The sequence below is a fragment of the Perognathus longimembris genome, chromosome 4, assembly GCF_023159225.1.
Source record: "Perognathus longimembris pacificus isolate PPM17 chromosome 4, ASM2315922v1, whole genome shotgun sequence".
NCBI classification, from domain to species: Eukaryota; Metazoa; Chordata; class Mammalia; order Rodentia; family Heteromyidae; genus Perognathus; species Perognathus longimembris.
This window is the reverse complement of record NC_063164.1, coordinates 2,167,390-2,191,805: the sequence shown is the minus strand read 5'-3', so window position 1 is coordinate 2,191,805 and position 24,416 is coordinate 2,167,390. Positions and strand designations below refer to the sequence as shown.

The following is a 24,416-nucleotide window of genomic DNA, read 5'->3' as shown; positions in this document are numbered from 1 at the left end:
CCTATTCTAACAGGTGCTGTGTAGTAATGCCCAGGCCCACCTGCACCATGGCCTCTTACGTGCCCTGTGTGGCCGGAGTGACAGGCATGCACTACTAGCCCAGCTTTGATTGCCCAACTTGGGTTTGCATGAACTTTTTGCACCGATTGACCTTAAACTTTGGCCTTCCTGATCTTTCCCTCCCGGGTAACGAGGATTGCGGGCAGGAGCCACTGTGCCTAGCCATTTTTTTCCCCATGGGTATCAAGATAGGCAAGGGAAACAAATGTCTTTTCAGCAGATGTTGCTGGGATGTCCTGAATTTGGACTCCTGATTCACGCAGTGTCCAAAACTTAAGTCAGACTGCCGGTCATCCTAGCTATTCAGGAGGCTGAGATCGGAGGATCATGGTTCAGAGCCATCCCGGACAGGAAAGTCTGTGGGACTCATCCAATTAACCACCAGAAAACCAGAAGTGGTGCTGTGGCTCAAGTGGCAGAGTGCTGGCCTTGAGCTGAAGAGCCCAGGACAGTGGCACCCAGGCCCAGAGTTCAAGCCCTGAAACCGACCAAAAAAAAAGAAAAAGTCAGCTTAGTAAAGACCTATGTGTAGTAGCAGCAAGTACAAAACTGAGGAAACCATAGGAACCAAGTCTCTGGTCATGGGTTAGGTAAAATACTTTTAGATATGATAGCACAATGCAGACAAAGCATTAACAAATCCTGGACTACAACAAAATTTGCAATTATGTGCTTTAGAGGATACCAGCAAGAAGGTGAAAAGACAACAGGGACACCATGCACATTACATCTGATGCGGGTCCAGTGAGTGCCCAGGGCACATAAAATGTTATTAGAGGGGCTGGGAGTGTGGCCTAGTTAGTGGCAAGAGTGCTTGCTTGCCTTGTATACTACATGAACCCTGGGTTCAATTCCTCAGCACCACATATCTAGGAAAGGCCAGGAGTGGCGCTGTGGCTCAAGTTGGCAGAGTGCTAGCCTTGAGCAGAAAGAAGCCAGGGACAGTGATCAGGCCCTGAGTCCAAGCCCCAGGACTGGCAGACAAACATGTTCTTATAACCAGGTGCTGGTGGCTCACACCTGTAATCCTAGCTGCTCAGGAGGCTAAGATCTGATTATCATAGTCCAAAGTTAGCCAACACAGGACAGTTCATGGGATTCTTACCTCCAATTAAATACCAGAAAAGCCATAAGTAGAAATGTGGCTCCAGTGGTAGAGTGCCAGCTTTGAGCAAAACATGGGAACACCACCCAAGCCTTGTGTGCAAGGCTGGCACCAAAATAAGGTTCTTATATCAATTAAAGACAATGAACTAGATATGTTTGCCGTAGTGCCTGGGCCAGACCCCAGGGGCCTCAGCTGCTAGGCAGAAGCTCTGTCACTGAGCCACCTGCAGCCCAGATAATCTAGTTTCTAAATGGTTTCTTTTTGAGTTGGAGTCTCCCTGTGTTGCCCAGACAAGCCTCAAAGTCCTGGCCGCAGGTGAGCCTCCCAGAGGTTGGGCCTGTAGCCACATATCACTGCATTCAGCCAGCACAAAGTCTGCACAGACGCTCCTGCAATGAAGAACGGTAAATGGCCAATCTGTACGCGTCAGGATGTTCCGTATGATGGGGAATATACCTCAAGGCACTCGCACCCACTAGGATGGCTATCAGGGGTCCTTAAAAGATATTAACAAGCGGGGCTGGGGATATGGCCTAGTGGCAAGAGCGCTTGCCTCATATACATGAAGCCCTCGGTTCGATTCCCCAGCACCACATATACAGAAAACGGCCAGAAGTGGCGCTGTGGCTCAGGTGGCAGAGTAAAAAAAGGAAGCCAGGGACAGTGCTCAGACCCTGAGTCCAAGGCCCAGGACTGGCAAAAAAAAAAAAAAAAAAAAAAAAAAAAATTAACAAGCATCACCAGGTTAGCATTGGAATATAAAATGTTGCAGTCATTTGAAAACCTATTGGAAGTTCCCTCACAAACACAGCAGCATATTAGTGAGGACTTAGTCCTAGGAACTGCTCAACGGACCTGGGGGCAGCGGAGGGGGCCGGGGGACTGGTGTTCATACACGGAAGCGAGAGAGACAGACCAGCCTGGGTGAGCCTTGCAAACACTCTTATCAATAACTGCACAGCCTTGTGGATATATTACAATCCATTGAATTGTATGCTCAAAGTGAATTTTATGTCAGTTTTTGAAGGTGGTACACAGAAACCAAGATAGAGTTGTTCAAGTAAAGCTAAAAACTGTTCAGGCAACCCACGGGAAGGCAAGCAAAGAGCGTTCCTGTCTCAAAAGAACAAAATGAAGTCCTTAATATCAAATGAGCTAAGTATACCAAAGTGAAACCTGTCAGCATTAAAAGGCATAATGACATGCTGCCTAGATGGGGACCTCCAAGCCCAAGGACATTCGTAGATGGGAACATGGAGAAGAAATTTGTGCACACTTGTCGAAAAACCAACTCAGTGACCAATGACATCGGATCATTTAGTCTTCTGAACAGAGCAAACTCGAGACAGAAGGATATTACATAACAAGAGGTTGTACCAAGAAAGCAGTCTTAAATGTGCATGCACCGAACTACAGACTTCAACGCAGGGAGCAAAAACTGACAGAACTGGGAGGAGAGACAGACAGCAGAGCCACAGTCAGGCTGAGGTATCCATTCCTAGCCACTTGTCCCAGAGAACCCAAAATTTGGTTCGCCTTTCACCAGTGTTCGTGACAGCCTTATTCCTCACGGCTGTAGACAAGGCAGCCTGCTGCCCTGCAGTTTGTGTATTGTTAGTGTAACTGTACTGCAATGCAGCTGTGCCTGTTAAGGATCTTTAAAAATACCGGCTTTATAAATTGACTTTTGGTTCATGTCAAAGTTTTGCTTTGTTTTTTGCCAGTCCTGGGGCTTGAGCTCAGGGCCTGAGCACTGCCCCTTCCTTCTAAAAAGAAGTGCTTGAGGCTAGCACTCTACCACTTGAGCCACAGCACCACTTCCAGCTTTTTCTATATGTGTGGTGCTGAGCAATCAAACCCAGGGCTTTGTGTACATGAGGCAAGCACTCTACCACCAGGCCACAGTCCCAGCCCCATCAGCCAAGTTGTGTAGTTAACTGTGTACTTACCTGCATACATGGACTAGCCCCTCACTGTTACATCTGCAGTGCGACATGGCTGAGCCCACCCGGAGTTGTCACTTCGTCTACCTGGACACACCGCGTGGGTGCGGAACACGTGAGGCGACTTGCTCAGCTGCCCTTGAGCTCCATGGAGGACAGTGGAGCTGCCCCACCCAATGACCCCCGCTTTGTCTCCAGGACGGGGGAGGGGTGTCTCCTTTCTTGTCCCCCATTTCCTTGTAAAAGTGCTTCAGACAACACACACTGCCAACCCTGGTCCCCGCATCTTGCACACCTTGCTGGCTTCTTGGCCCTGTCAGAACTGGTTGCATCCTCCATTCTCTGCCATGTGTGCACATGCCAGGACTGGGGTTCGAACCCCGGACCCGGCCACTGCCCCTCAGCTCTTCTGCTCAAGGCTAGCACTTGACTACGTGAGCCACACAAAAAGGCCAGGAGTGGCTTTTTATTCTCAGTAACCACTGAGAACAAGAGCCTCACAGACGTCCCTGCTCGGCTGGCTTCGGGCTTGGCATCTTGAGTAGCTAGGATTACAAGCGTGGGCACCGGCCCCCCAGTCCCTCAGCCTCTGCTGGGCCCTCCCTTCCCCGGGGCTCCCAGTGGGGCTCCTCTGCCTTCCTTAGGGGTCCCAGTCTTCCTTGGACCATGGTCTTCTGTGCCCTTTCTTAGACATTGCTGGGCCTTCCGCTGGATTTGACTAAGGGACTGGCTTTACGGGTGAAATGGAAATGAGTCCGGACCACCAAGGCTCGCCACACCGGGGAAGCGAGCAGGGTAAACTGCTGTAGCTGCTGGAATATGAAACTGAAAAGCCCCGGGGAAATCCAGCCTCCTAGCTGGATGCCGGGGCTTCCCACCTGCCATCCCAGCTACGCAGCAAGCCCGAGTCTGGAGATCTCAGTTCAAGGCCAGCCCGGGCAGCAAAGCCCCCGAGATTCATGTCCCCCCGCCCCCCCAAGTGGGAAGGCCAGGGGCAGCACCCAGGCCCTGGGTTCAAGGCGCTTAGCCCCGGGGCCAGAAGCACTCCGGAACTCAGATCCCGATTCCGCTCCTCCCTAGGCGGCGTGGGCCGGTTCCCTCCGCGGCCCCACGGCTCGGGACGGGGGGGACGGGGACGGGGACGGCGGGCCCCGCCGGGCCGGACGGCTGCCACGCGGTCCGTGCGCGGGTGACGGCGCGGGCTGCGCCCCGCCGGGCTCGGGAGGAGCCGGGCGCCTGGCCTGGCGCTGGGGCTTCCCGGAGCCCTCGCCACCCCGCGGCGCCCCGCGCCTCCCGCCGGACCCCACGGCCCGAACCCGCTCCCGGAGGGAGGAGGCCCCCGCGGGCGGGAGGGCGCGGCCGCCGCCCGGCGCCACCTGACCCCGCGCGGCCAATCGCGTCCCGGGGCGCGCACGGCAGCCAATCGCGGCGCGCTGCGGCCCCGCGGCCCCGCCCCGTGTCCGCCCCGCCCCCTGTCCGCACGGCCGCTCTCCGGAGCTGGCGGATTGGCCGGGGCGCGCACGGCAGCCAATCGCGACGCGCTGCGGCCCCGCGGCCCCGCCCCGCCCCCTGTCCGCACGGCCGCTCTCCGGAGCTGGCGGATTGGCCGGGGCGCTCACGGCAGCCAATCGCGACGCGCTGCGGCCCCGCCCCTCCCCTTGTCCGCCCCGCCCCCTGTCCGCCCCGCCCCCTGTCGGCACGGCAGCTCTGCGGAGCTGGCGGATTGGCCGGGGCGCGCACGGCAGCCAATCGCGACGCGCTGCGGCCCCGCGGCCCCGCCCCGCCCCGGTCCGCCCCGCCCCGTGTCCGCGGGGCCCGGCGGGTACGGCGGCGTCGGTCTCCAGGATCCCGCCCGGGTCCGGCGCGGGGCCGGGATGGACGGGGCGGCGGCGCCGCCGAGGAGCCCGCCGGAGAGGTGCGCCGGGCGGGCGGGCGGGCGGGCGGGCGGGCGGCCTCCTCCGGGAAGCCCTCGGGGCGTTCCGGGGCGGAGGCCGGGGGGGGACCCCGCAGCCCGGGACCGCGGGCAGCTGCGGTGCGCGCTCCGAGCCGCGCTCCCGGCGGAGCCTCGCGCCGGCCTGTGGCCCCCGCGGTGACCGCTCCGGAGGGGGCGCGGGGCGGGGCGGGGGCGCGGGCGGCTCGGCCACGCTGCCCGCCGGCCCGCCCTCCCGGCGCTGAGCCCTGGGCGGAGGCCCCGCGGTGACCCCCGGCCTGGGTAGAGCAGCACCGCGGATGGAAACGCAGACGCGCCGGGCCGGGGCTCTGGGGGACCGTTACCGCGCCCGGGACGGGCCCCGCGGCTTCGGGATCGCCCGGGGACCCCGGCACCGCCCCAGGCTGAGCCCCAGGCCCCAGGCTGTTGCCCGGCGTCCCCGCGGGGTTGTCGGACACTCGTGCGCCAGTAATCGGGCAGGGTCACCGGTGGCATACACTTCCGGAAGTTCTTCACTGCTTTTTAATTTCCAGTCCTGGGCCTTGGACTCAGGGCCTGAGCACTGTCCCTGGCTTCTCTTTGCTCAAGGCTAGCACTCTGCCACTTGAGCCACAGCGCCACTTCTGGCTTTTTTTTATGTATGTGGCACTGGAGAATCGAACCCAGGGCCTCATGTATGCGAGGCAAGCACTCTTGCCACTAGGCCGTATTCCCAGCCCTGATGCTGTTTTTTTTGTTTGTTTGTTTGTTTTTAAGGACAGGTAGACACACTGCACTTAGCAGAAGCTTGCCTGGGGATCCTTAGTTTCTGTGGCAGATGCTCTGCCGTCTCATAAACTGGGCCCCAGCAGCATAGCACCTATTATCACTGGGATTGGCGGTGGAGCAGGACAGACAACGTTTACAGCTTCCAGAGCTGCTCTTGTACTACGGCTCTGTGGAGGGAGAAAGGGAAGGGGAAAGAATGGAAAGGAAAAGGAGAGGAAATCATGTTTTGAGGGTAGGTTGGGGCTGCAGAGGACAAGGAGGAGCAAAAACCAAAAAAAAAAAAATTAAGATGGGGGGGCAGGACTGTTCTAAGCAAATGCGAATAGTAGCCTATGCTTTTAATTCAGCACTGGGGAGTTGGAGCAGAAGGATTCTGAGTTCCAGGCTGGCCTGCGCTACAACGGTCAGGGCTGAAATCCTCCTCCGGGAGGGAGGAGAGCAGAAAATGCACCGGCCTCTCCTGGAGCCATCCTGGAAACCAGGAAAGGCGCCCAAGGGGTTAAGACCCGTGTGACCGGCCGTCCTGCAGGAACACGGGGCTCGGGGAGGCCCTGCCTGCAGACCCCTCCCTCAGAGGGGGAGCGGCAGCAGGCCACACCACAGGAGTTGTGTAACCCAGGCCCTCCAACCTTTGCCCCTCCTGGGCGGGAGTCCAGGGTGGCCAGATGGCAAGAGGAGAGAGAAACGGCTGAGCCCCTGGCTGCAGGACCGGTGTCAGTTCTGGGAAGTGGCGGCGAGGGCTTCGCGGAGGGCGGGGCGGGCCTGGTGGCGGTGCGTGGCCCCGCCCGCCTGGCGCGGGCCTCTTGTGAGGTGTGCCCGTCCCGGCCGCCCTTCCTTCCCCAGCGCTTCTCCTCCTCTCCCCCAGGAAGGTTTACATGGACTGCAACGCCACCACCCCCCTGGAGCCCGAGGTCATCCAGGCTGTGACGGAGGCCATGCGGGAGGCCTGGGGCAACCCCAGCAGCCCCTACACCGCCGGTACGCCCACGGGGAGACGCGGCCGTGGCCCTGGGGCACAGGCCCCGGGAAAGCCCAGGCGTAGCTTTCTCTGGGGAGTTCTTGGGCCACGATCCTGTGTCGCTATAATCTCTACCCTGTAATTAAAGCCAAATCTTCAACCAGCTGTCATACTTCCCTTCCCCAACTGAGAAAAGTCACTCCTTAGGAATTGTGGGTAGCCCAGGGCCTGTAGCTCCCGCCTGTCATCCTTGCTACTCAGGAGGCTGAGATCTGAGGATCACTGTTTGAAGCCAGCCGGGGCGGGAAAGTCTGTGCGACTCTTATCTCCAATTAACAACCAGAAAACCGGAAGTGACTCTGTGGCTCAAAGTGGTAGAGCACCAGCCTTGAGTGAAAAAGCTCAGAACAGCACGGGGGGGGGGGGGGGGGGCGGTGGTGGCGGGGGGGGGGGGGGAGGGAGAGGGGGGAAGTCATTTGTGAATCCAGGACCTCTTTAAGTCTTTACAGAGCTGGAAGAATTGATCTTCACAAATAGGTCTTTGTGTCACTAGCATTACTGGTGGAATGCTGGCCTCCTGACACGGAAGGAAGGGAAAGGGGAAGGAGAAGTTACTTTTAGATTTATTAGTTATAACTACCAGTGTCCTTAGTACTTTTTGGCTTATCCTGGTAGTATAGAGCTTTAAATTGGAGATTTGGGAAAACAAATCAGGTCAGTAGTTAGGCGTTTATGTTACACTGTTATTTAATGGTCGTTAGGAATAACTAGGTTAACTGTTGCTTACGGTAACCTAAAATATCTTCCAGACCGAGTATTGGCCAGCTCTATGGCGTACGTGGGCGCGGCCTGACAGGCTTTCACGTTTTGTGGCTGGCCCGGGGGGTTCTGGGGTTTTCCTGCCACCACCACTCCCTGCCAGCACCCATGGCAGGAGGGGAAGGCGCGGAGCTCCTCCCCGACGCCGCGGCTGGTGATGGGGCCAGCCGGGCCCGGGGCCGCGCCTGGGGGGGCGGGGGGAGGCTGGGGGAAGCCCCCAGCACTGCCAGCCGTCCTCCCCTCCGGAGTGCCTCGCTCTGTGCACGCACGCAAAGCATCCTGGGAACTGGTTACCGCTGTCTCAGCTTTCCACAGCTCTGTCTTAGGATGTTCTACAATACATTTTTTTTTTTTTAAACAAGATCGGACAGTTAAAGAACTTCCGAGGCTACTCGCCTCTTTGTCTAAGAACGGCCAGTGACGTTTCTTTCTGTGCCCCGGGGGGCCTGGCTCTGCCTCCCCCCCAATCCGTGGTGTTCTGAGAGGGACTGCGATGGAGGGCCGCGCTGGCCCTGTGTGCGGGTGCGGGGACCGTGGTGGCTACAGTGCCATTCTGCACATCCCCCACTTCCTGTCCGGAAGCCTCCCTTCCCCCCACCCCCCAGCGCCCGGGAGAGGAAAGCCCGTCCCAGGGGCCCTTGGGGATGTGTTTCTGGCGCACACTGAGTTCCTGGCTAGCTAATGTCCCACTGCTGCCCCTCTGCCAAGGCGCGTGCGGGGTGGATTTCACGTGCTCCCGGGGTGGGGCCGGGCACCCTGCCCTTCGCCCTGGCATGGGGCGTGTGCCAGTTCTGTGTCGCTGGACTCCGGGGAGCAGTGCTAATGAGCCTCTTTGGTCTCTCAAGGAAAGAAAGCCAAGGACATCATAAATGGGGCACGGGAGGCCCTGGCCAGAATGATTGGAGGCAAATCCCAGGACCTCATCTTCACCTCCGGGGGCACCGAGGTACAGAGCTCTTGGTATCGGAATTTCTTTTAAAGAAAGAACAGTGCTTGGTTTTACTATACTGCAAATTATTACCCTGATATAATTAGTACTTAGCCTGTGAGAAGATTTTCGTAGCATAGGTGTACCACCCTGCATAAAGTCACTTGCTTTGCTGGGCTGTGGTAGGAAAAAGAATTCCCACTTCATATTCCCCGAGAATCGCTCCTTGAATTCAGACCAAGGGGCTCTCCCGCATCCGCCTGGGGTGGGCTCCGGAAGCCTCCGGTCAGTACCACTGGCCATCACGCTTCCCCACAAGCATTCAAAGCCTGGGACATCCACGGCTTGCTACAGCTCCTTACAGCTTGTTGCAGTTTACTACAGTTTGTTAGTGCTTTCTATAGTTTGCTACAGTTTATTAGGGCTTTCTACAGTTTGCTACAGTTGTTGGAGCTTGCTACAGTTTGTTAAAGCTTGCTACAGTTTGCTACAGTTTGTTAAAGCTTGCTACAGTTTGTTAAAGCTTGCTACAGTTTGCTACAGTTTGTTAAAGTTTGCCACAGTTTGAGAGCTTGCTACAGTTTGCTAGTTTGTTAGAGCTTGCTACACTTTGTTACAGCTTATAGCAAAGCTAAATTTTGTAGCAGTACTGGATTTTTGACAAGCATGTACCACCACCTATTGGTTGAGATGGTCTCATAAACTGTTCTTCTCCGGGCTGGCCCTGAATATCGACCCTCCTGATCCCCACCTCCCAAGGAGCTAGAATAATAAAGCTGCCAGTAACTGGAATCCTTACTGTCTGGTTGTAGCAAAGCTGTAGATAGAAAAAAAAATGACAAGCTAGTAACAGACAGTATTAAACAGATTATCAAAGATGCCAAGTGCTTAGGAGGTAAAGCTAGTAAAAGAAAGACTGTAAGACCTCCCAGAAGGAAAGTTGGACATACCCCAGAGAGCCCTCGGGGCAGCGCCGGGCCCTGGACCGCCTCCGGCTCCACGCCGGAAGGCTGGGTTCCGTGAACACTGCATTCCCTCCACACTCACCTGCCAGTGCAGTGCCGCCTCTCCACAAAGGCCGTACGCTAGACTTCTGAAAGGGCACGGCGAGCGGCCGGGCTGCACGGAGGTCAAGTCTGTAAAAGCTCATGGCGGAGGCGGGTGGTTTCCTGGCAGGGACTCGGTCGATCAGAAACCGCATGTGTTGGGGGCATTGGCTGCCCTCGGGGGTGAGCCGGTGTCCCGCTGTCCCTGGCACAAGGCAGCGGTGCCCTGTTGCTCTTGACTTGTGTGGTAAGGTCTGTGGCTGTTTCATATGATGGAGGGAAGAAGGCAGCAGCAGGACAGGAAGGACGTCTGACCTGTTCGGAACACGGGGTCCACACACCACAGACGCGCGTGGGGAAGCTCATCAGTCCTCTGCTCCCCGGAGGCCAGGTGCCACAGGAGCAGAGTGCGGGAAGGAGCATGCTTCTCATAGACGTATAACTGTCTAAGTGCAAGCCTGCTCCCGTCCTGGCGGGCTGGAGAGTGACGGATTGCTCAGTCAGTCACGCTAAGAACATCTTCAAGGGAAAACATTCTCCCGGGGCTGGAGTGGGCAGAGTGTGGATCTGAGGCCGGCCAGGCCGAGGGAGGCCCGGGAGAAGACGCTGCGCTCTTTCATGTGCTCACTGGGGCACACCTGGGCGACAGTGGGCCGGTGTCTGCTACCCAAGCTGCCCGAGGGCACAGGCAGCTCACTGGCAGTGGGCCAGGCCAGGCGCCAGGCGCCAGGGGCCCACGCCCGGCATCCTAGCCACTCAGAAGGCAGAGAGCTGAGGGTCGCTTTTTGAAGCCAGTCCTGGCGGTGTGCAAGACCCGTACCTCCAATTCACCAGCAGAAAGCTCCAGGCAGAGGTGAGGCTCAAGTTGTGGAGCACCAGCCTTGGGTGAAAAATATAAAAGTATGGGCTGGGGATACGGCCTAGTGGTAGAGTGCTTGCCTTGTATACATGAAGCCCTGGGTTCAATTCCCCACCACCACATACATAGAAAATGGCCAGAAGTGGTGCTGTGGCTCAAGTGGCAGAGTGCTAGCCTTGAGCAAAAAGAAGCCAGGGACAGTGCTCAGGCCCTGAGCCCAAGGCCCGGGACTGGCAAGAATTAAATAAATAAAAATAAATAAAATAGAAGTGTGAGACCCTAAGTTTGAGCCCCATTACCATCACAAAGAAAAAGAAAAAATGGTCCAGAAACTTGAAAACACCTTGTCAGCAGCATGGCGCTGCCCCGTGGCTCTGGGGCTTGAGCTCCTGGGCGGCTTTGCTCCCTGGGGGGACCTCAGAGGGAGGAGAGCAGGGAGCTTGTCCCCGCGTCCTCTCGGACACCCGTAAGCCTCTCTCCGCTGTGTCCCTGCAGTCCAATAACTTAGTGATCCAGTCCGTGGTGAGACACTTCCGTGAAAGCCAGCCCTCCGCGGGGACCCTGCCGGAGCAGCCCGGCCCCGCCCAGGGCGCCCAGCCCCACGTCGTCACGTGCACCGTGGAACACGACTCCATCCGCCTGCCCCTGGAGCACCTGGCGGACAGGCAAGAGGCCGGTAAGCTAGCGCAGACCCGCGGCCAGGCCCGTGGCAGGGCCGCCCGCTCCCGCCGGCTTGTGGCTGGACCGCATGGTACCAACCCACGCTTCATTGGACGGACCTCAGGCTGCCTCCGTCCAGGCTGTTGTGAACACTGCTCCACTCGGGGCATACTGTCACGAGTACCATTGTGTACAAGTTTGTACACGGACGTTTCGTTTCTCTTGGGCTTGTTCCTGGAAACGGCATTGCTGCCCATACACCGTGCCTGGCACATTCTGAGCTACTCGGGAGCCTGAGATAGGAGGATTGTGATTCTAAGCCAGCTTGGGCCAGAAAGTCCATGAGAGTCCATTAATTTTTTCCAATTAACCACCCCCAAATCAGAAGTGAAGCTGTGGTTCCAGTGGGGGAGCACTGGCCCTGAGCAGAAGAGCTCAGGGACAGTGTCAAGGCCCTGAGTTCAAGCACCAGGACTATCAACAAAAAAGACTTGCTTGTCTTGCCCGTGCCTGGGAGGCATCTGACCGCGCGGCTCCGTTTGCGGCTTTGAGCTGAGGCGGCCGGGCGGGCGGGAGGGTGCCGGGCACGACTGGCCCTGTTCCTGTGCCAGGTGCCCACCTGCCTCCGGCCACTGCACTAGCGCCACTGACTGGGGGCCCGTTGCTTCGGTCCGGGTTTTGTTATTTTTCTTTTTTGGTTTTGGTGTGTGGTTTTTAGTGTTGGTGGTGATGGGATTTGAACTCATGTTTCCTGGGCAGGCACGTTACCCCTGGAGTGTCCCTCCCGCCCTTGTTTGTTGGGTTGGACAATGCCGTCGGGCTAGCTTGTTCCACGGTACCATCCGCTTGGATCTGGGGGGTCTCTGCGGTGTTTCTTTGTGGAAGCGTTTGCATCTGTTCTGGCCCGGGGGCGGTGCCCTGGGTTTTGCCCGTCTCCCGGGGGGTGGGGGTCCCCCAGCCTGCTTGCGGGGGGCACCCAGGCCACTGCTGTTTTGAGAGCAACCCCGGGCCACAGCGGCCCCACAGCGGCCGGTGCCTTGGGCCTTCTTCCTTCTGCCCGGACCTCTGGCAGTGCGTGGCTGGTGTAACTGCGGGCACCTGCGTGTGGAGCCAGTGTCTGTGCGTGGCCTTAACACGCGTGTCTGTGTCCCAGAGGTGACCTTTGTCCCCGTGTCCACCGTGAGCGGCCAGGTGGAGGCTGAGGACGTCCTCGCGGCCGTCCGCCCCACCACGTGCCTCGTGACCGTCATGCTGGCCAATAACGAGACGGGCGTCATCATGGTGCGTCAGCCGCTTCCGTGACATCCCCGGGGCTCGTGGGAAGGAGACGCTGGGCGACGGGGCACCCTCACTCCATCTTTACCCCGGCCAAGCGACCGAGCAAGCTCTCTCTCTTCTCCACTCCAGCCTGTCCCTGAGATCAGCCAGCGCGTCAGAGCGCTGAACCAGAGGCGGGCAGCCTGCGGTCTGCCTCGGGTGCTCGTGCACACGGACGCCGCACAGGCGTTGGGGAAAAGGCGCGTGGACGTGGAGGACCTGGGCGTGGACTTCCTCACCATCGTGGGCCACAAGGTACGTCTGCAGAGGCCGCCCGGCCCTCGGCACCGCCGGCAGGTGCGGCTCAGCCAGCCGGCGCCAGGGCCTGGGGACCCGCTGGCCACGCGTGGGCTGCGTCCTCGGGAGCTTCGAGGTGGAGGGTCACTGTCCCGATGGAGACCACAGGACCCCCGCCCCGCCCTGTCCCCCCAGAGCAGCGGCGGAGCCTGGGGCTCTGCGCGGCTGTGAGAGTTGCCTGCAGGGATCACAACAGCCCACAGGGGCCCCGAAAGTCGCTGCTGACTCCAACAGTTAAGATGCGCTTCTCAGGGCGACCTCCAGTTCAGCAGCTCTCATCCCCGCACGCACCGGCCAGGGCTCTGGTCTTTCTCACCGCTGAGCAGCTGCTGAAACGCTAAGCTCTCTGCTTCGGCAGTCCTGGGGATGGAACTCGTGGTTTTGCACGCGTTAGGCAAGTGCCGGCTTGCCTGCGCCAGGCCCCAGGGCCCTGGTGAGTGGAGTGGGATCCCCTGACCCCCCGCCGGCTCCCGCAGCACCGCCCTGGGCTCCAGGAAGCAGCCGTGGCACGCTCTTGTTCTGGCTTGCACAACGTGTCCTTTCACACGTTCCCTGCCCCCACGCGGGAGAATGAGCACCCAGCACCCGCCCCGCAGGCTCTGGGACCCCCCGCCCCTCAGAAGCCGGGTGGACACGCAGCGGAGGCCAAGCCAGCATGAGGACTGTGCACACAACACCTCCGAGTGCTAGCTCAGCAGTAAGTCGGTCCCCACCGTTGACAGTGAATAAATGGCTGACTTTCCCTTCCAGTTCTATGGCCCCAGGATTGGCGCGCTCTATGTTCGAGGGCTCGGTAAACTCACCCCCCTGCACCCCATGCTGTTTGGAGGTGGACAAGAGCGGAATTTCAGGCCAGGGTAAGGTAGGAAGTTAACCACGCCTCTGACCGACGGGGCCCGCGGCTGCCGTAGAGCAGTGCGGTCCACTGGGGTCTGTCTGTCTCTGGGAAGCCCGGGCCACACCGGTTCCTCATCCGAACGGGACGGCCGCACCTGGCACCCCAGCACAGGAAGAAAGCTCTCGTAACCGCTTCAAGCCATTCGGACTTCTTGTTGTTTTGACCCAGCCACTCCCGAGGTGCCGCTGGGCCCCGCGTGGCTGAGGGGGGCTTCCGCTCTCTTCACCACAGGGTCCAGCGGCTGCAAAGCACCCTCTCCGGCTGTGGCCAGGTGTGTCAGAGATGGCCCAGGAGGGAGCTGAACCCTCCAGCCACGAACCCTCCACACTCACACACACACACGCACACACACACACTCGCACATCGAGGGCCAGGGCTGCCGACAATGCCAGCACAGGCAGGCGAAGGCCCCGGGCCCGAACCCACGGCCTCCTGGCAACGGTGAGATGCCACGCCTCTCCTCCCAGCAAAAACAAGCACCAAACAAAACCGGACTCGCGTGACCTAAGGCGAAAGTGGAAATCGTTCATCACGCCACAGAAGCTCTCAGAGGGGATGGGAAGGACGATGGACAGATGCCGGTACGAGACGACAAGGGCGTCAAGGTCATCTACCGATCTACAGCAGACACGATAGAGATGCTTCCGCGAGGAATAATGCACGAGCCAGCCCGGGATCGTGAAGTGCAAAGAAAAACCAAACGGAAATTTTAGAACTAAAACCACGATAACCCAAATAGAAAAGTCAGTGAACGGGAGAGGGATTACCTGCCTGAAAGACAGAATAACAGAAATAAAAACATCCAAGAGGAAATGGGGGCTGGGAATATGGCCTATAGTGGTAGAGTGCTTGCCTCGTATACATGAAGCCCTGGGTTCGATTCCTCAGCACCACATATATAGAAAAAAGCCGGAAGTGGCACTGTGGCTCAAGAGGCAGAGTGCTAGCCTTGAGCAAAAAGAAGCTAGGGACAGTGCTCAGGCCTTGAGTCCACGCCCCAGGACTGGAAACAAAAACAAAACAAAACAAAAGGGCTGGGGATATGGCCTAGTGGCAAGAGTGCTTGTCTCGTATACATGAGGCCCTGGGTTCAATTCCCCAGCACCACATATACAGAAAACGGCCAGAAGTGGCGCTGTGGCTCAGGTGGCAGAGTGCTAGCCTTGAGCAAAAGGAAGCCAGGGACAGTGCTCAGGCCCGGAGTCCAAGGCCGAGGACTGGCCAAAAAAAAAAACACAAAAAAAAAACCAAGAGGAAATGGACTGTGAGAAAAAACTTGCAGACATGTAAGTTTGCAGCAAATGGTGCGGTGTCTACTTCACTGACGTCCACCAGGGTCTGAGGAGAGGCCGCAGGGCTGGGAAAGCCTTGGGAAGAAATAATGACTGCCTCCCCCCCTTCCTTCCCCCCCTGCCAGGGAGACTTGGTCTGCGGGCACCACCATGATGGAGCGCTGGTATGTTTCCTCCCTTTGTGTTACTATTGCAACCAAGAAAGGCTGTCCACAGAAGGAAGGAAGGAAGGAAGGAGAGAGAGAGAGAGAGACCCTTCTCCAGTTCATCAGCGTGATGATTGGGTTCTCACGCACGTGCTTGCGTGACATGTGCCTCCCTCCAAACCTTGTTACAACGGGCACATTAGTCATCCGACGTGAAAAGGAAAACAACAAAAAAAAGAATGACTGACTGGCTTCTACATTTAGCAGGAGACAACCATGGATTCAGGAAACAGGAAGAGTAGGATAAGACAAAGATATTCGTGCTAAGCATATAATGGAACTTCTAAATATGAAAGTCAGAGAAAATCAGCTTGAGAGCAATCAGAGAAATGTGCACTTTGTTGATTGACAGTGAGCTTCTTCTCATCAGAAGCCGTGGAGACCGGAAGAAAATTGCATAAAACTTTTAAGATGCTCAAAGAAAACCCAGTGCAGAATCCCGTTCTTGGTATTGTACCCTTCCTCCATGAAGGGAAAATGGAAACGTTGTCAGATAAAGAAAAACAAAGAGAAGTTGTCACTAAATACAAGAGTCAGTCTTTCTCCTTTTGAATTTTCTAAATTCTGTTTGCTGGCAAAAGCAAAAGTTGTAACAATTTTGGATGTGGTTGTAAATATATTTATGAAAATATTTAAGATGATTATATGAGGACTGAAGTAAAGCTTCAGAAAGGTAAATAACAATTCTCCACTTCATTTGAAGCAGAGAATACAATTAAAGCAATGGACTATTGAAAGCTTTAATATTAGATCAAAGAGCTGAAAACATTACAAAGATATATACCTAAAATCTTCATATATAAGTCAAATTCTGAAAAATGTTCAGTATCCCCCAGAAAGACAATAAAAAGAAACTAAATTAAAGGAATGAATGGGAAGGGAATGGGCAGGTGGCTGAATGGTTCTGTGCTTAGCAGCATAAGGCCAGACAGCCTGTCAATCAATCAATATAAATTAATTAAATACAATGGTGGGCCTAAGCTCTCCATTTCAGTAATTATGTATGTTTAGGTAGACTCTCTACCACTGGAGACTCACCCCAATCCTGTGAACATTTAGATACACCAATTCAAAGAAATGTCAAAGAATAGAGGCAGACTGAAATTAAAGGCTGCAAACCAAGACTTTATAAAAAGAAAAACTGGCAAGTGCTCAGTTGCAGTTGGACACTTTATCACCCCTCTCTCAACAGTGGTTTGATTAGCTAGACAGAAAACCAAGGACCTGATCAAACATCTAGCACTCCACCCAGCAGTAGCAACATGCCATCCAGTATCTGCTGTCATCATGCCCTGTACCACCAAAACAACTCAATAACTTCAGAGTAATTGAAATTATATAGCTTTCGCTCTCTAATGGCAGTGGAATCAAACTCAGGAGGAGATAATGGATAATAGGAAAATTTGTAAGCAGTTGGAAGCAAACAACATTTCTAAACTATGAGTTAAAGATGATGTCTTTGTTTTGTTTTTTGTTTTTTTTTTTGGCCAGTCCTGGGCCTTGGACTCGGGGCCTGAGCACTGTCCCTGGCTTCTTCCCGCTCAAGGCTAGCACTCTGCCACCTGAGCCACAGCGCCCCTTCTGGCCGTTTTCCATATATGTGGTGCTGGGGAATTGAACCGAGAGCTTCATGTGTAGGAGGCAAGCACTCTTGCCACTAGGCCATATTCCCAGCCCCTAAAGATGATGTCTTAAAGAAAATTAAATATATCGAACTAAATGAAAATACAACCTTTCAAAACTATGGGATGCAGCTAAACCAGTGCTAAGAGGGAAATTTATAGCACTAAAAATGAATATTTTAAAAAGGAAAAGACTCAAAATAATAGGCTCTCACCTGGAAAACTAGAAAAGGAACAGAATAAACCCACTGCAAATAGGCAACAGGAAATACAAGTAAGAGCAGAAGTTAGTGAAATCAAAGTCATAAAGACAAGAAAACAAATCATTGAGAAAGAAACAGGAGCTGACCCTCTAGAAAATAAATAAATAAATAAATAAATAATAAATGCAACTGACAAACTTGTAGAACACCTGATAAATAAAAGAAGAAATTACCATGTCGGGAATGACATAGGGTCAGCACAGCTAACCCTGTAGTCATCAGAAAGATAATAAAAAGTACTACAAACCGCATTTATTTGAAAATCTCTGTAACTATTTGGAAGTTGACTTGGCAGCTTTAAAACTCCCCCAAAAGAAATCTCCCGAAATTGAATGTGGTAACACAGGCACATAGTCAAGCACCCAGGAGGCGAGGGCAAACAGCATCACGAGTTGAAGGTCTCCGCGGTCCAGAGAGCACATTTCAGCTGCACAACGAGACCCTGTCTCAAATCAAACCCATTTCCAAGCCCAAGTGGTTTCTCCAGGGGCTTCTACCACTGCTTAAAAAGAACGCCATTTCTACTCATGGTTTCCCAGAAAGTAAGACGAAGGGACAGTGGTAGCAATTTTTTTTTGGTCAGCACTGGGTTTTGAACCCAGGGCTCTGGGCGGTCTAGGCCAGCACTCTCCCCCTGAGCCGCTCCAGTTCATTTTATGAAGCTAACACGACCCTGACAACACAATCAGAGACTGAAGGTGCAAACCACCGGACGATGTCCTCTGTGAACCGAGATGCAGCCACCCATCTTTAAGCAAGGGTCCGCACACAGAATTCAGCGGTGCGTAAGGAGCAGCCCGCGTCACGCTGAGAGCTGATGCGCGCGTGCGGGGGGCGCGTGCGGGGGGCGCATGCGGGGCCCCGTGCCTGGAAGCGGCCAGCGGCCCCGCAGGCCACCTGGCTGCCTGGAGACCCCACGGCGGGTGCTGGAGGACTCTCAGGACTCACAGTGACTATAGCGAGGTCACAGGACTCGCAACGAGTATGTCGAAGTTGTTGTATTTCAGCGTCCAGATAGACCGCCACGTTTGACACATAATGCACAATGAAAGCGCTCCGCTGTATATGTAACTGCTCTCACACCGACCTTCTCCCTTCCCACGTTGCACCGGGGCTGGGGGGGCCCCGGTCTGGGCCGGGGACCCCAGAGGCACGCGGGAGGAAGCGCGGCTGGGTCTGTGGCCAGGTCCACGGCGGCCGTGTGCTCTGGGGGGGGCCGTGCGCGCTCTGAGGGGGGCCATGCGCACTCTGGGGGGGGCCGTGTGCTCTGAGGGGGGCCGTGTGCTCTGGGGGGGGGCCGTGTGTGCTCTGAGGGGGGCCGTGTGCTCTGGGGGGGGGCCGTGTGTGCTCTGAGGGGGGGCCGTGTGTGCTCTGAGGGGGGCCGTGCGCGCTCTGAGGGGGGCCGTGCGCGCTCTGGGGGGGGCCGTGCGCGCTCTGAGGGGGGGGCCGTGTGCTCTGAGGGGGGCTGTGTGCTCTGAGGGGTCTGTGCACGCTCTGGGGGGGGCCGTGTGTGCTCTGGGGGGGGCCGTGTGCTCTGAGGGGGGCCGTGTGTGCTCTGGGGGGGGGCCGTGTGCTCTGAGGGGGGCCGTGTGTGCTCTGAGGGGGGGCCGTGTGTTCTGAGGGGGGCCGTGTGCTCTGAGGGGGGCTGTGCGCGCTCTGGGGGGGGCCGTGGGCACGGTGGCCGGGCCCGGGGCACCCGGGCAGCTCCGGGTGGCGGCCGTGGAGTGTCGCGAGGCGCGTGTGTGTGTGTGTGTGTGTGTGTGTGTGTGTGTGTGGACGCCGACTTCCGCGGGGCTTCCTCCTGCACGCCGGTTCACGCCGCGTGGCCCCCTGTCTCCTGCAGGACGGAGAACACCCCCATGATCGCCGGCCTCGGGAAGGTAAGCGGGGCGGCCTCCGTCAGCGGGCGGTGCGAGGAGGGGGTCGCATTGCAGGGGTGACGGCTGCCGAGAAGCCCAGGACGCCCCCGACGGGCCTGAGAGCCGCCCGCGGACAGCTGCCGAGAGTTAAAGCGGAAAGGCTCTGTGCACTCCTTGCGCACGCGCGCGTGCCAGCCAGTCCTAAGCGGGAGCGGGAGCTCAGGCACGGCCCCTGAGCCTCCGTGCGCCAGGCCCGCGCTCCGACCCGGGAGCCGCAGCTCCACGGCGGGCTTTGCGGTGGTTCACGGGGGATGAGAGCCTCACGGACGGGGCTGCCTGGGCTGGCCTTGAACCGCCGTCGTAAGCAGCTGGGGTCACACGTGTGAGCCACCGGGCCTGACCTGCTTTCCAACCAGAGAGGTCGACGTGACACCCGCGGGGCCCTCAGGCGCCCCCACGGCCCGCACGTCTGGCCCAGTCCCGGGGGCCCTGCTTCCCCGGGGGCCCGGGCTCCTCGGGGGTTTGTGGCGGGAAAGAGGGGCGCCGGCCACACCGGCAACTGCCGTCTCGGGGCTGCTTGCTCCCCCTCCGCCTGCCCTCCCTGCCTCAGTGTCCCGGGAGGGAAGCAGCCGGGAGGAAGCGGGAACGCATGTTCTTTTCTCTGCGCTCCTGGGGATCGAACCCGGGGCCCCAGCGGGCCAGGACGGCGCGGTCCATGGGGCTGCAGGCCCGGCCCCGCCTTAGCTCTCTCTCCACCAAAGCGCCCCGCCTCCCATCGCGAGCAGGCCCGAGGCCCACGGGCTCCGTGCCCTGGGTGGGGGGCTGTGCCCGCTCCGCGCCCTGGGGTCACACCACTGCAAGACGAGGAGTGCGGGGGGGGGCAGCACCCAAGGATAAGCCCTGGTGCTGCCCTCGGGAGTGGGTGCTCCTTGGGGCCCGGGGACCCCCGGGGCTCGTGTGCTGGGGTGTCCTGTGCGCGGTGCCCTCGGGCGGGGCTGGGGACCCCGCGGCACACGGAAGGCGGCCAGGGCGGCCCTGCGGCGGGAGAGGAGCCCGCGGGCTGAGGGGCCACCCTGCCCGCCCCCCCCCCCCGCCCTGCCCGCCGCCCTGCCCGCCCCCCCCCCCGCCCTGCCCGCTCCCCCCACCCCCCGGCCCGGCCGCAGCCGTCTCTCCCGCGTCCCAGGCCGCCGAGCTGGTGAGCGAGCACGGGGAGGCCTACGAGGCGCACATGAGGGAGGTCCGCGACTACCTGGAGGACAGGCTGCAGGTGAGCCGCCCCGCCCCCCGCGGAGGGGGTGCCGGGCGGGGGGGGGGGGAGCGGGCCCGGAACCCACAGGGCGCCCTGGACCAGGCCGGCCGTCTGCTCCCGCACGTGAGCAAACCTGCCAACGCCGAGGCAGTGCGCGCGCGTGCCAGAGTGCGTGCGGCACGCCGGCTCTTCCACGCCTTCCCTCGCGGCCTCGGCGGGCACGCGCTGCGGATCGGGGGACACTGTCACAGGGACGTGGCTTCCCCGGGATCGGCGCCGTCTAGCGCGCAGCTGCTGGACCCGGGCGGTGTCTTTGAAGCTCTCGTGACATCGTTGTTTGTTTTCAGGCGGAATTTGGCAAGAGAATCCATCTGAACAGCCGGTTTCCGGGGACGGAGCGGCTGCCCAACACCTGTAACTTCTCCATCCGGGGACCCCAGCTTCAAGGTAGCCGCCCGCCTCCCCCGCGCTGCCCCTGTGGCGTGGGCTCCGGGGCACGGTTCCGTGTCTGGGCCGGCAGCTGTCCAGAGCACAGCACTGCGCATGTTCTTAGCCAGGTGGGGGGGGGCGGGGGCTCAGCGTGCTCGCTGTCTTCGCAGGCTGCATGGTGCTTGCCCAGTGCCGGACGCTGCTGGCCAGCGTCGGGGCCTCGTGCCACTCAGACCAAGGGGACCAGTGAGTACTCGGGGCCCGGCCGGCTCCGGGGCATCAGAGCGTCAGGCCCGCCGTGGGGTGGGGTGCCGTCGGGGGGGGGGGGCGTGGATCCAGAACAACTGACGGGACTCCAGGGAGAGCCAGGGGCCGCCGAGGTCCAGATCGGGGAGGGCCGCCCGGGCCAGGGGCCCAGCACGCGGTCGCCGCGGCCCCCCGGGAGCAGGAAAGCCCAGGCCAGCCGGCATGGGGGGGGAGCGGGGGCGAGGGGTGCGGCAGTCACCAAGGGAGAGCGGAGGGAGCACTCACCGAGACCCCCCACGGGCAGACCCGTTTCTCAGACGGGGAGACTGAGGCGGGCGCGGGGCCCGGGGCTCTGCCCTCTGGTGGCTCCCGGGTCCTCCTGTCACAGGAGGGACAGCGACGGGGGGCGGCGCACCGGGCGCACCCCGCCCCACGGGCAGCCCCCCCCCGGCAGCGGCTGACCGTGTCCCCCCCGCCCCCCCCCCGGCAGCGGCTGATCGTGTCCCCCCCGTCCCCCCCCCCCCCGCAGGCCGTCCCCCGTGCTGCTGAGCTGCGGCATCCCCTTCGACGTGGCCAGGAACGCGCTCCGGCTCAGCGTGGGCCGCGCCACCACCAAGGCCGAGGTGGACCTGGTCGTGCAGGACCTGAAGCAGGCCGTGGCCCGGCTGGAGGGCCAGGCCTAGGCCGCGCGGGGCGGGGCGGGGGCGGGGCCGCGCGCTGTGGGGAGCCTCCGGGTCTCCATCCTGCCCTGGCGGCTGCGGGGGGGGGGGGCACCTGTGCGCCGTGTCCCCCCCCCAGACGGCGCTCTGCCCGCCACGCAGACCCTGCGCTCCCGCGGGCCCGGCGCCGGCGCCCACCCACGAGCCGGCCCCGGGCCTCGCGGGAGCGGGAGCAGGTGCTGGGCCGCCTCTCCCCGGGAGATGAAATCCAGATCTTCAGAACTCATCGCCATGAACTCGCTGCTGTCGCGACATAGGAAGCCGCGTCTGCGTGGCGCAGAGGCCCCGGTGCACAGCCGTCTCCCCGGGGCCCATCTGAACCCGTCTCCCCTCCCCGGGGCAGCGACGCCTCCGCCTGCTTCCCAGCTGCTGCCCCCCCCCCCCCCCGGCCTCCCGATGATCCCCCTCAGCCCGCCTGCCCGCCCTCGGTGCCCCGGCCCGGCCCCCGCCCCACCCCCGCCTCCATCTCCCTGCAATGGGACGGCACATGGATACGCTGCTGATGCGCACACAGGAAGGACTGTCGGGGAATAACGCGCTCAACGTGCTCTTTAAGGTACAGGAAGTAAGAGCACAATGGCGCTGAGGAAAACAAATAATTGCCAGAAATCAAGTAAACCAGTTACAGATTTCCACACCTGCTTGGATGTCTTGGCTTTTCCCCGGCGGCTGCGGCAGGCCCTCCAGGCTGGTGTGCGCCTGTGTGTGTGTGCACGTGTGCGTGCGTGTGTGTGCGTGTGCGCGTGTCTGTGTGTCACATCTGAGCCTGCGTGGGGGCGGGGGCTGTAACACTGAGAGGGCCCTGTGTGTGCGTGCGTGTGTGTGTGCATGTGTGTGTGAGTCACCTGAGCCTGCGTGGGGGCGGGGGCTGTAGCACTGAGAGAGCCCTGCGTGTGTGTGTGTGTGCATGTGTGTGTGTGCGTGTGTGAGACACCTGAGCCTGCGTGGGGGCGGGGGCTGTAGCACTGAGAGCCCTGGGCAGCAGAACAGATGCCGCGCACTGTGGAGGCACAGGGGGCGCCAGAGAGCAGGCCCAGGGCGACTTCCTCCACCAAAACCCACGCGGGACCTGGGAAGGGGGGTTGTGAGGAGAGGGAGGGCGGCGGAGGGGTGCAGGGGGGCGTGAGGAGAGGGAGGGCGGCGGAGGGGTGCAGGGGGGCGTGAGGAGAGGGAGGGCGGCAGAGGGGTGCAGGGGGTTGTGAGGAGAGGGAGGGCGGCGGAGGAGTGCAGGGGGGCATGAGGAGAGGGAGAGGGACGGAGGGGTGCAGGGGGGCGTGAGGAGAGGGAGGGCGGCAGAGGGGTGTGCAGGGGGGCGTGAGGAGAGGGAGAGGGACGGAGGGGTGCAGGGGGGCGTGAGGAGAGGGAGGGCGGCGGAGGGGTGTGCAGGGGGGCGTGAGGAGAGGGAGAGGGACGGAGGGGTGCAGGGGGGCGTGAGGAGAGGGAGGGCGGCGGAGGGGTGACGGTGACGGTAAAGGCAGTGCAGTGGATGAAAAACAAACACGTCAGCCAATTAAGGCTAAAAAGAACCTGTAACGGACAGTGACGAGAACAATCTAGAAAGAGATTCTGCGGCCAGCACGAGGGGCCATGCCGGATAACCTCGGGCTCACTTTGGAGGCCCCCTGTCCAGCAACCCCTGGACCTGCCCAGTGTTGGGTTCAAGAGCAGCCAAGAGCCAAGATCCAGATGTCTAGACTCCAGGGAGCAGGAGGCCTCCCGTGGGTGATGTCCCCAGGGGCAGGAGGCCCCCCGTGGGTGATGTCCCCAGGGGCAGGAGGCCCCCCGTGGGAGATGTCCCCAGGGGCAGGAGGCCCCCCGTGGGTGATGTCCCCAGGGGCAGGAGGCCCCCCGTGGGAGATGTCCCCAGGGGCAGGAGGCCCCCCGTGGGTGATGTCCCCAGGGGCAGGAGGCCCCCCGTGGGAGATGCCAGCTGACGTTTGGACCCTAACAGTACCAGCTCTCGCAGTCACAGTCACGCCGCGAGTGAACCCCTTCTTTGGTGAGAGCTGAGAAGACTTCCGGTGCCCTTGGGGCTGTGCCCACCCGGCGCGGGGCATGCGGGCTCAGGACGGTAGTCGCGGCACAGACCCTGCCCCGGCCAAGAGCATGGTGCTGCGTGCTGCTGCCCTGTGCTGCTGCCCCGCTCTGCGCTGACAGGGACGCGGCCGGAAGAGGCGTTTCCGGCTCCGGCGGCCTGGGCGGCCACGCTGGCTCCCGTCTGCCGGCCTAACCGTGGTCCTTTCCCAGCACCTGCCCATTCCGTGCTCTACAGCCCGGGCGCCCAGCCCCCCAGGAGTGGCTTGGGCAGGGCCGGTCCCCAGGGCCTGTCCCCCCCCGCCCGGTGACTGCCTCCCATCTGCCCTGCGCACTGTTATCAGGTAACCAGAGATGGCTGCCGCGTCCACGCCTGAAACAGGAAGCCCTGCGGGGCTCCGCACGGCCGCGCGCCAGGAGCCGGCGCCGGGATGGAGGGGCGGCAGGCGCTGGCGGCCTGCGAGGACGGGGACCTGGCCGCCTTGGAGCGGCTGCTGGAGGCCGGGGCCCTGGGCCCGGGCACCGCCGACGCCCTGGGGGCCGGCCTGGTGCACCACGCCGCCCGCGCCGGGCGCCTGGACTGCGTCAAGTTCCTGGTAGAGCGGGCCAAGCTGCCGGGCAACCGGCGGGCCCACAACGGGGCCACGCCGGCCCACGACGCGGCCGCCACGGGCCACCTGGCCGAGCTGGGCTGGCTGGTCCGCCACGGGGGCTGCGGGCTGCAGGTGAGCGGAGCGGGGGGCCCTGCGGGCGGGCTGGGGTGCAACGGGGGACGGCGAGCCCGGGTCTGGCCCTGGGCCCGTGGCTCCGGGCTGTTTTCCTCAGCAGTAGCTCTGCCTCCCACCCTCCCCTGCACCCACACAGGGCCCCACGGCCGGCATGGATGCCCAGGGGCTCGGGGCGGGG

The 24,416-nt window shown here is 60.2% G+C and overlaps 2 protein-coding genes, 1 long non-coding RNA gene and 1 other non-coding gene across 4 annotated transcripts in view; 3 read left to right on the top strand and 1 right to left on the bottom strand.

Moving 5' to 3' along the window:
* Positions 1–4,945: 4,945 nt before the first annotated feature.
* On the top strand, positions 4,946–21,443 carry Scly (selenocysteine lyase). The gene is made up of 12 exons (XM_048344436.1): positions 4,946–5,026; positions 6,675–6,787; positions 8,432–8,532; positions 10,915–11,095; positions 12,233–12,360; positions 12,487–12,651; positions 13,444–13,550; positions 18,818–18,854; positions 20,017–20,100; positions 20,430–20,529; positions 20,682–20,757; positions 21,287–21,443. The coding sequence occupies exons 1-12, from the start codon at positions 4,986–4,988 to the stop codon at positions 21,438–21,440; spliced, it is 1,287 nt and encodes a 428-aa protein (XP_048200393.1). The 5' UTR covers positions 4,946–4,985; the 3' UTR covers positions 21,441–21,443.
* LOC125350970 lies at positions 15,136–15,242 on the top strand. Its single transcript, XR_007210873.1, has one exon. It is a non-coding gene; the product is annotated as a small nucleolar RNA U13 (small nucleolar RNA).
* LOC125350148 overlaps positions 19,426–24,416 on the bottom strand; it is a 22,195-nt gene continuing 17,204 nt past the window's right edge. Inside the window, exon 3 of the long non-coding RNA XR_007210679.1 lies at positions 19,426–19,438. This is a non-coding gene — a long non-coding RNA (uncharacterized LOC125350148). The remainder of the gene's footprint in view (positions 19,439–24,416) is intronic.
* Positions 23,695–24,416, top strand: part of Espnl (espin like) — a 21,598-nt gene continuing 20,876 nt past the window's right edge. Inside the window, exon 1 of the mRNA XM_048344435.1 lies at positions 23,695–24,235. Within this exon, the coding sequence (XP_048200392.1) occupies positions 23,942–24,235 (294 nt within the window). The 5' untranslated portion in view covers positions 23,695–23,941. The remainder of the gene's footprint in view (positions 24,236–24,416) is intronic.

Bases quoted from the DNA above. Each gene is read 5' to 3' on its own strand.
- Scly (XM_048344436.1), top strand. From the start codon at position 4,986: ATGGACGGGGCGGCGGCGCCGCCGAGGAGCCCGCCGGAGAG. The intron at 13,551-18,817 runs GTAAGGTAGGAA...TGTCTCCTGCAG, and splicing joins GAGCGGAATTTCAGGCCAGG to GACGGAGAACACCCCCATGA. The intron at 20,758-21,286 runs GTGAGTACTCGG...CCCCCCCCGCAG, and splicing joins CACTCAGACCAAGGGGACCA to GCCGTCCCCCGTGCTGCTGA.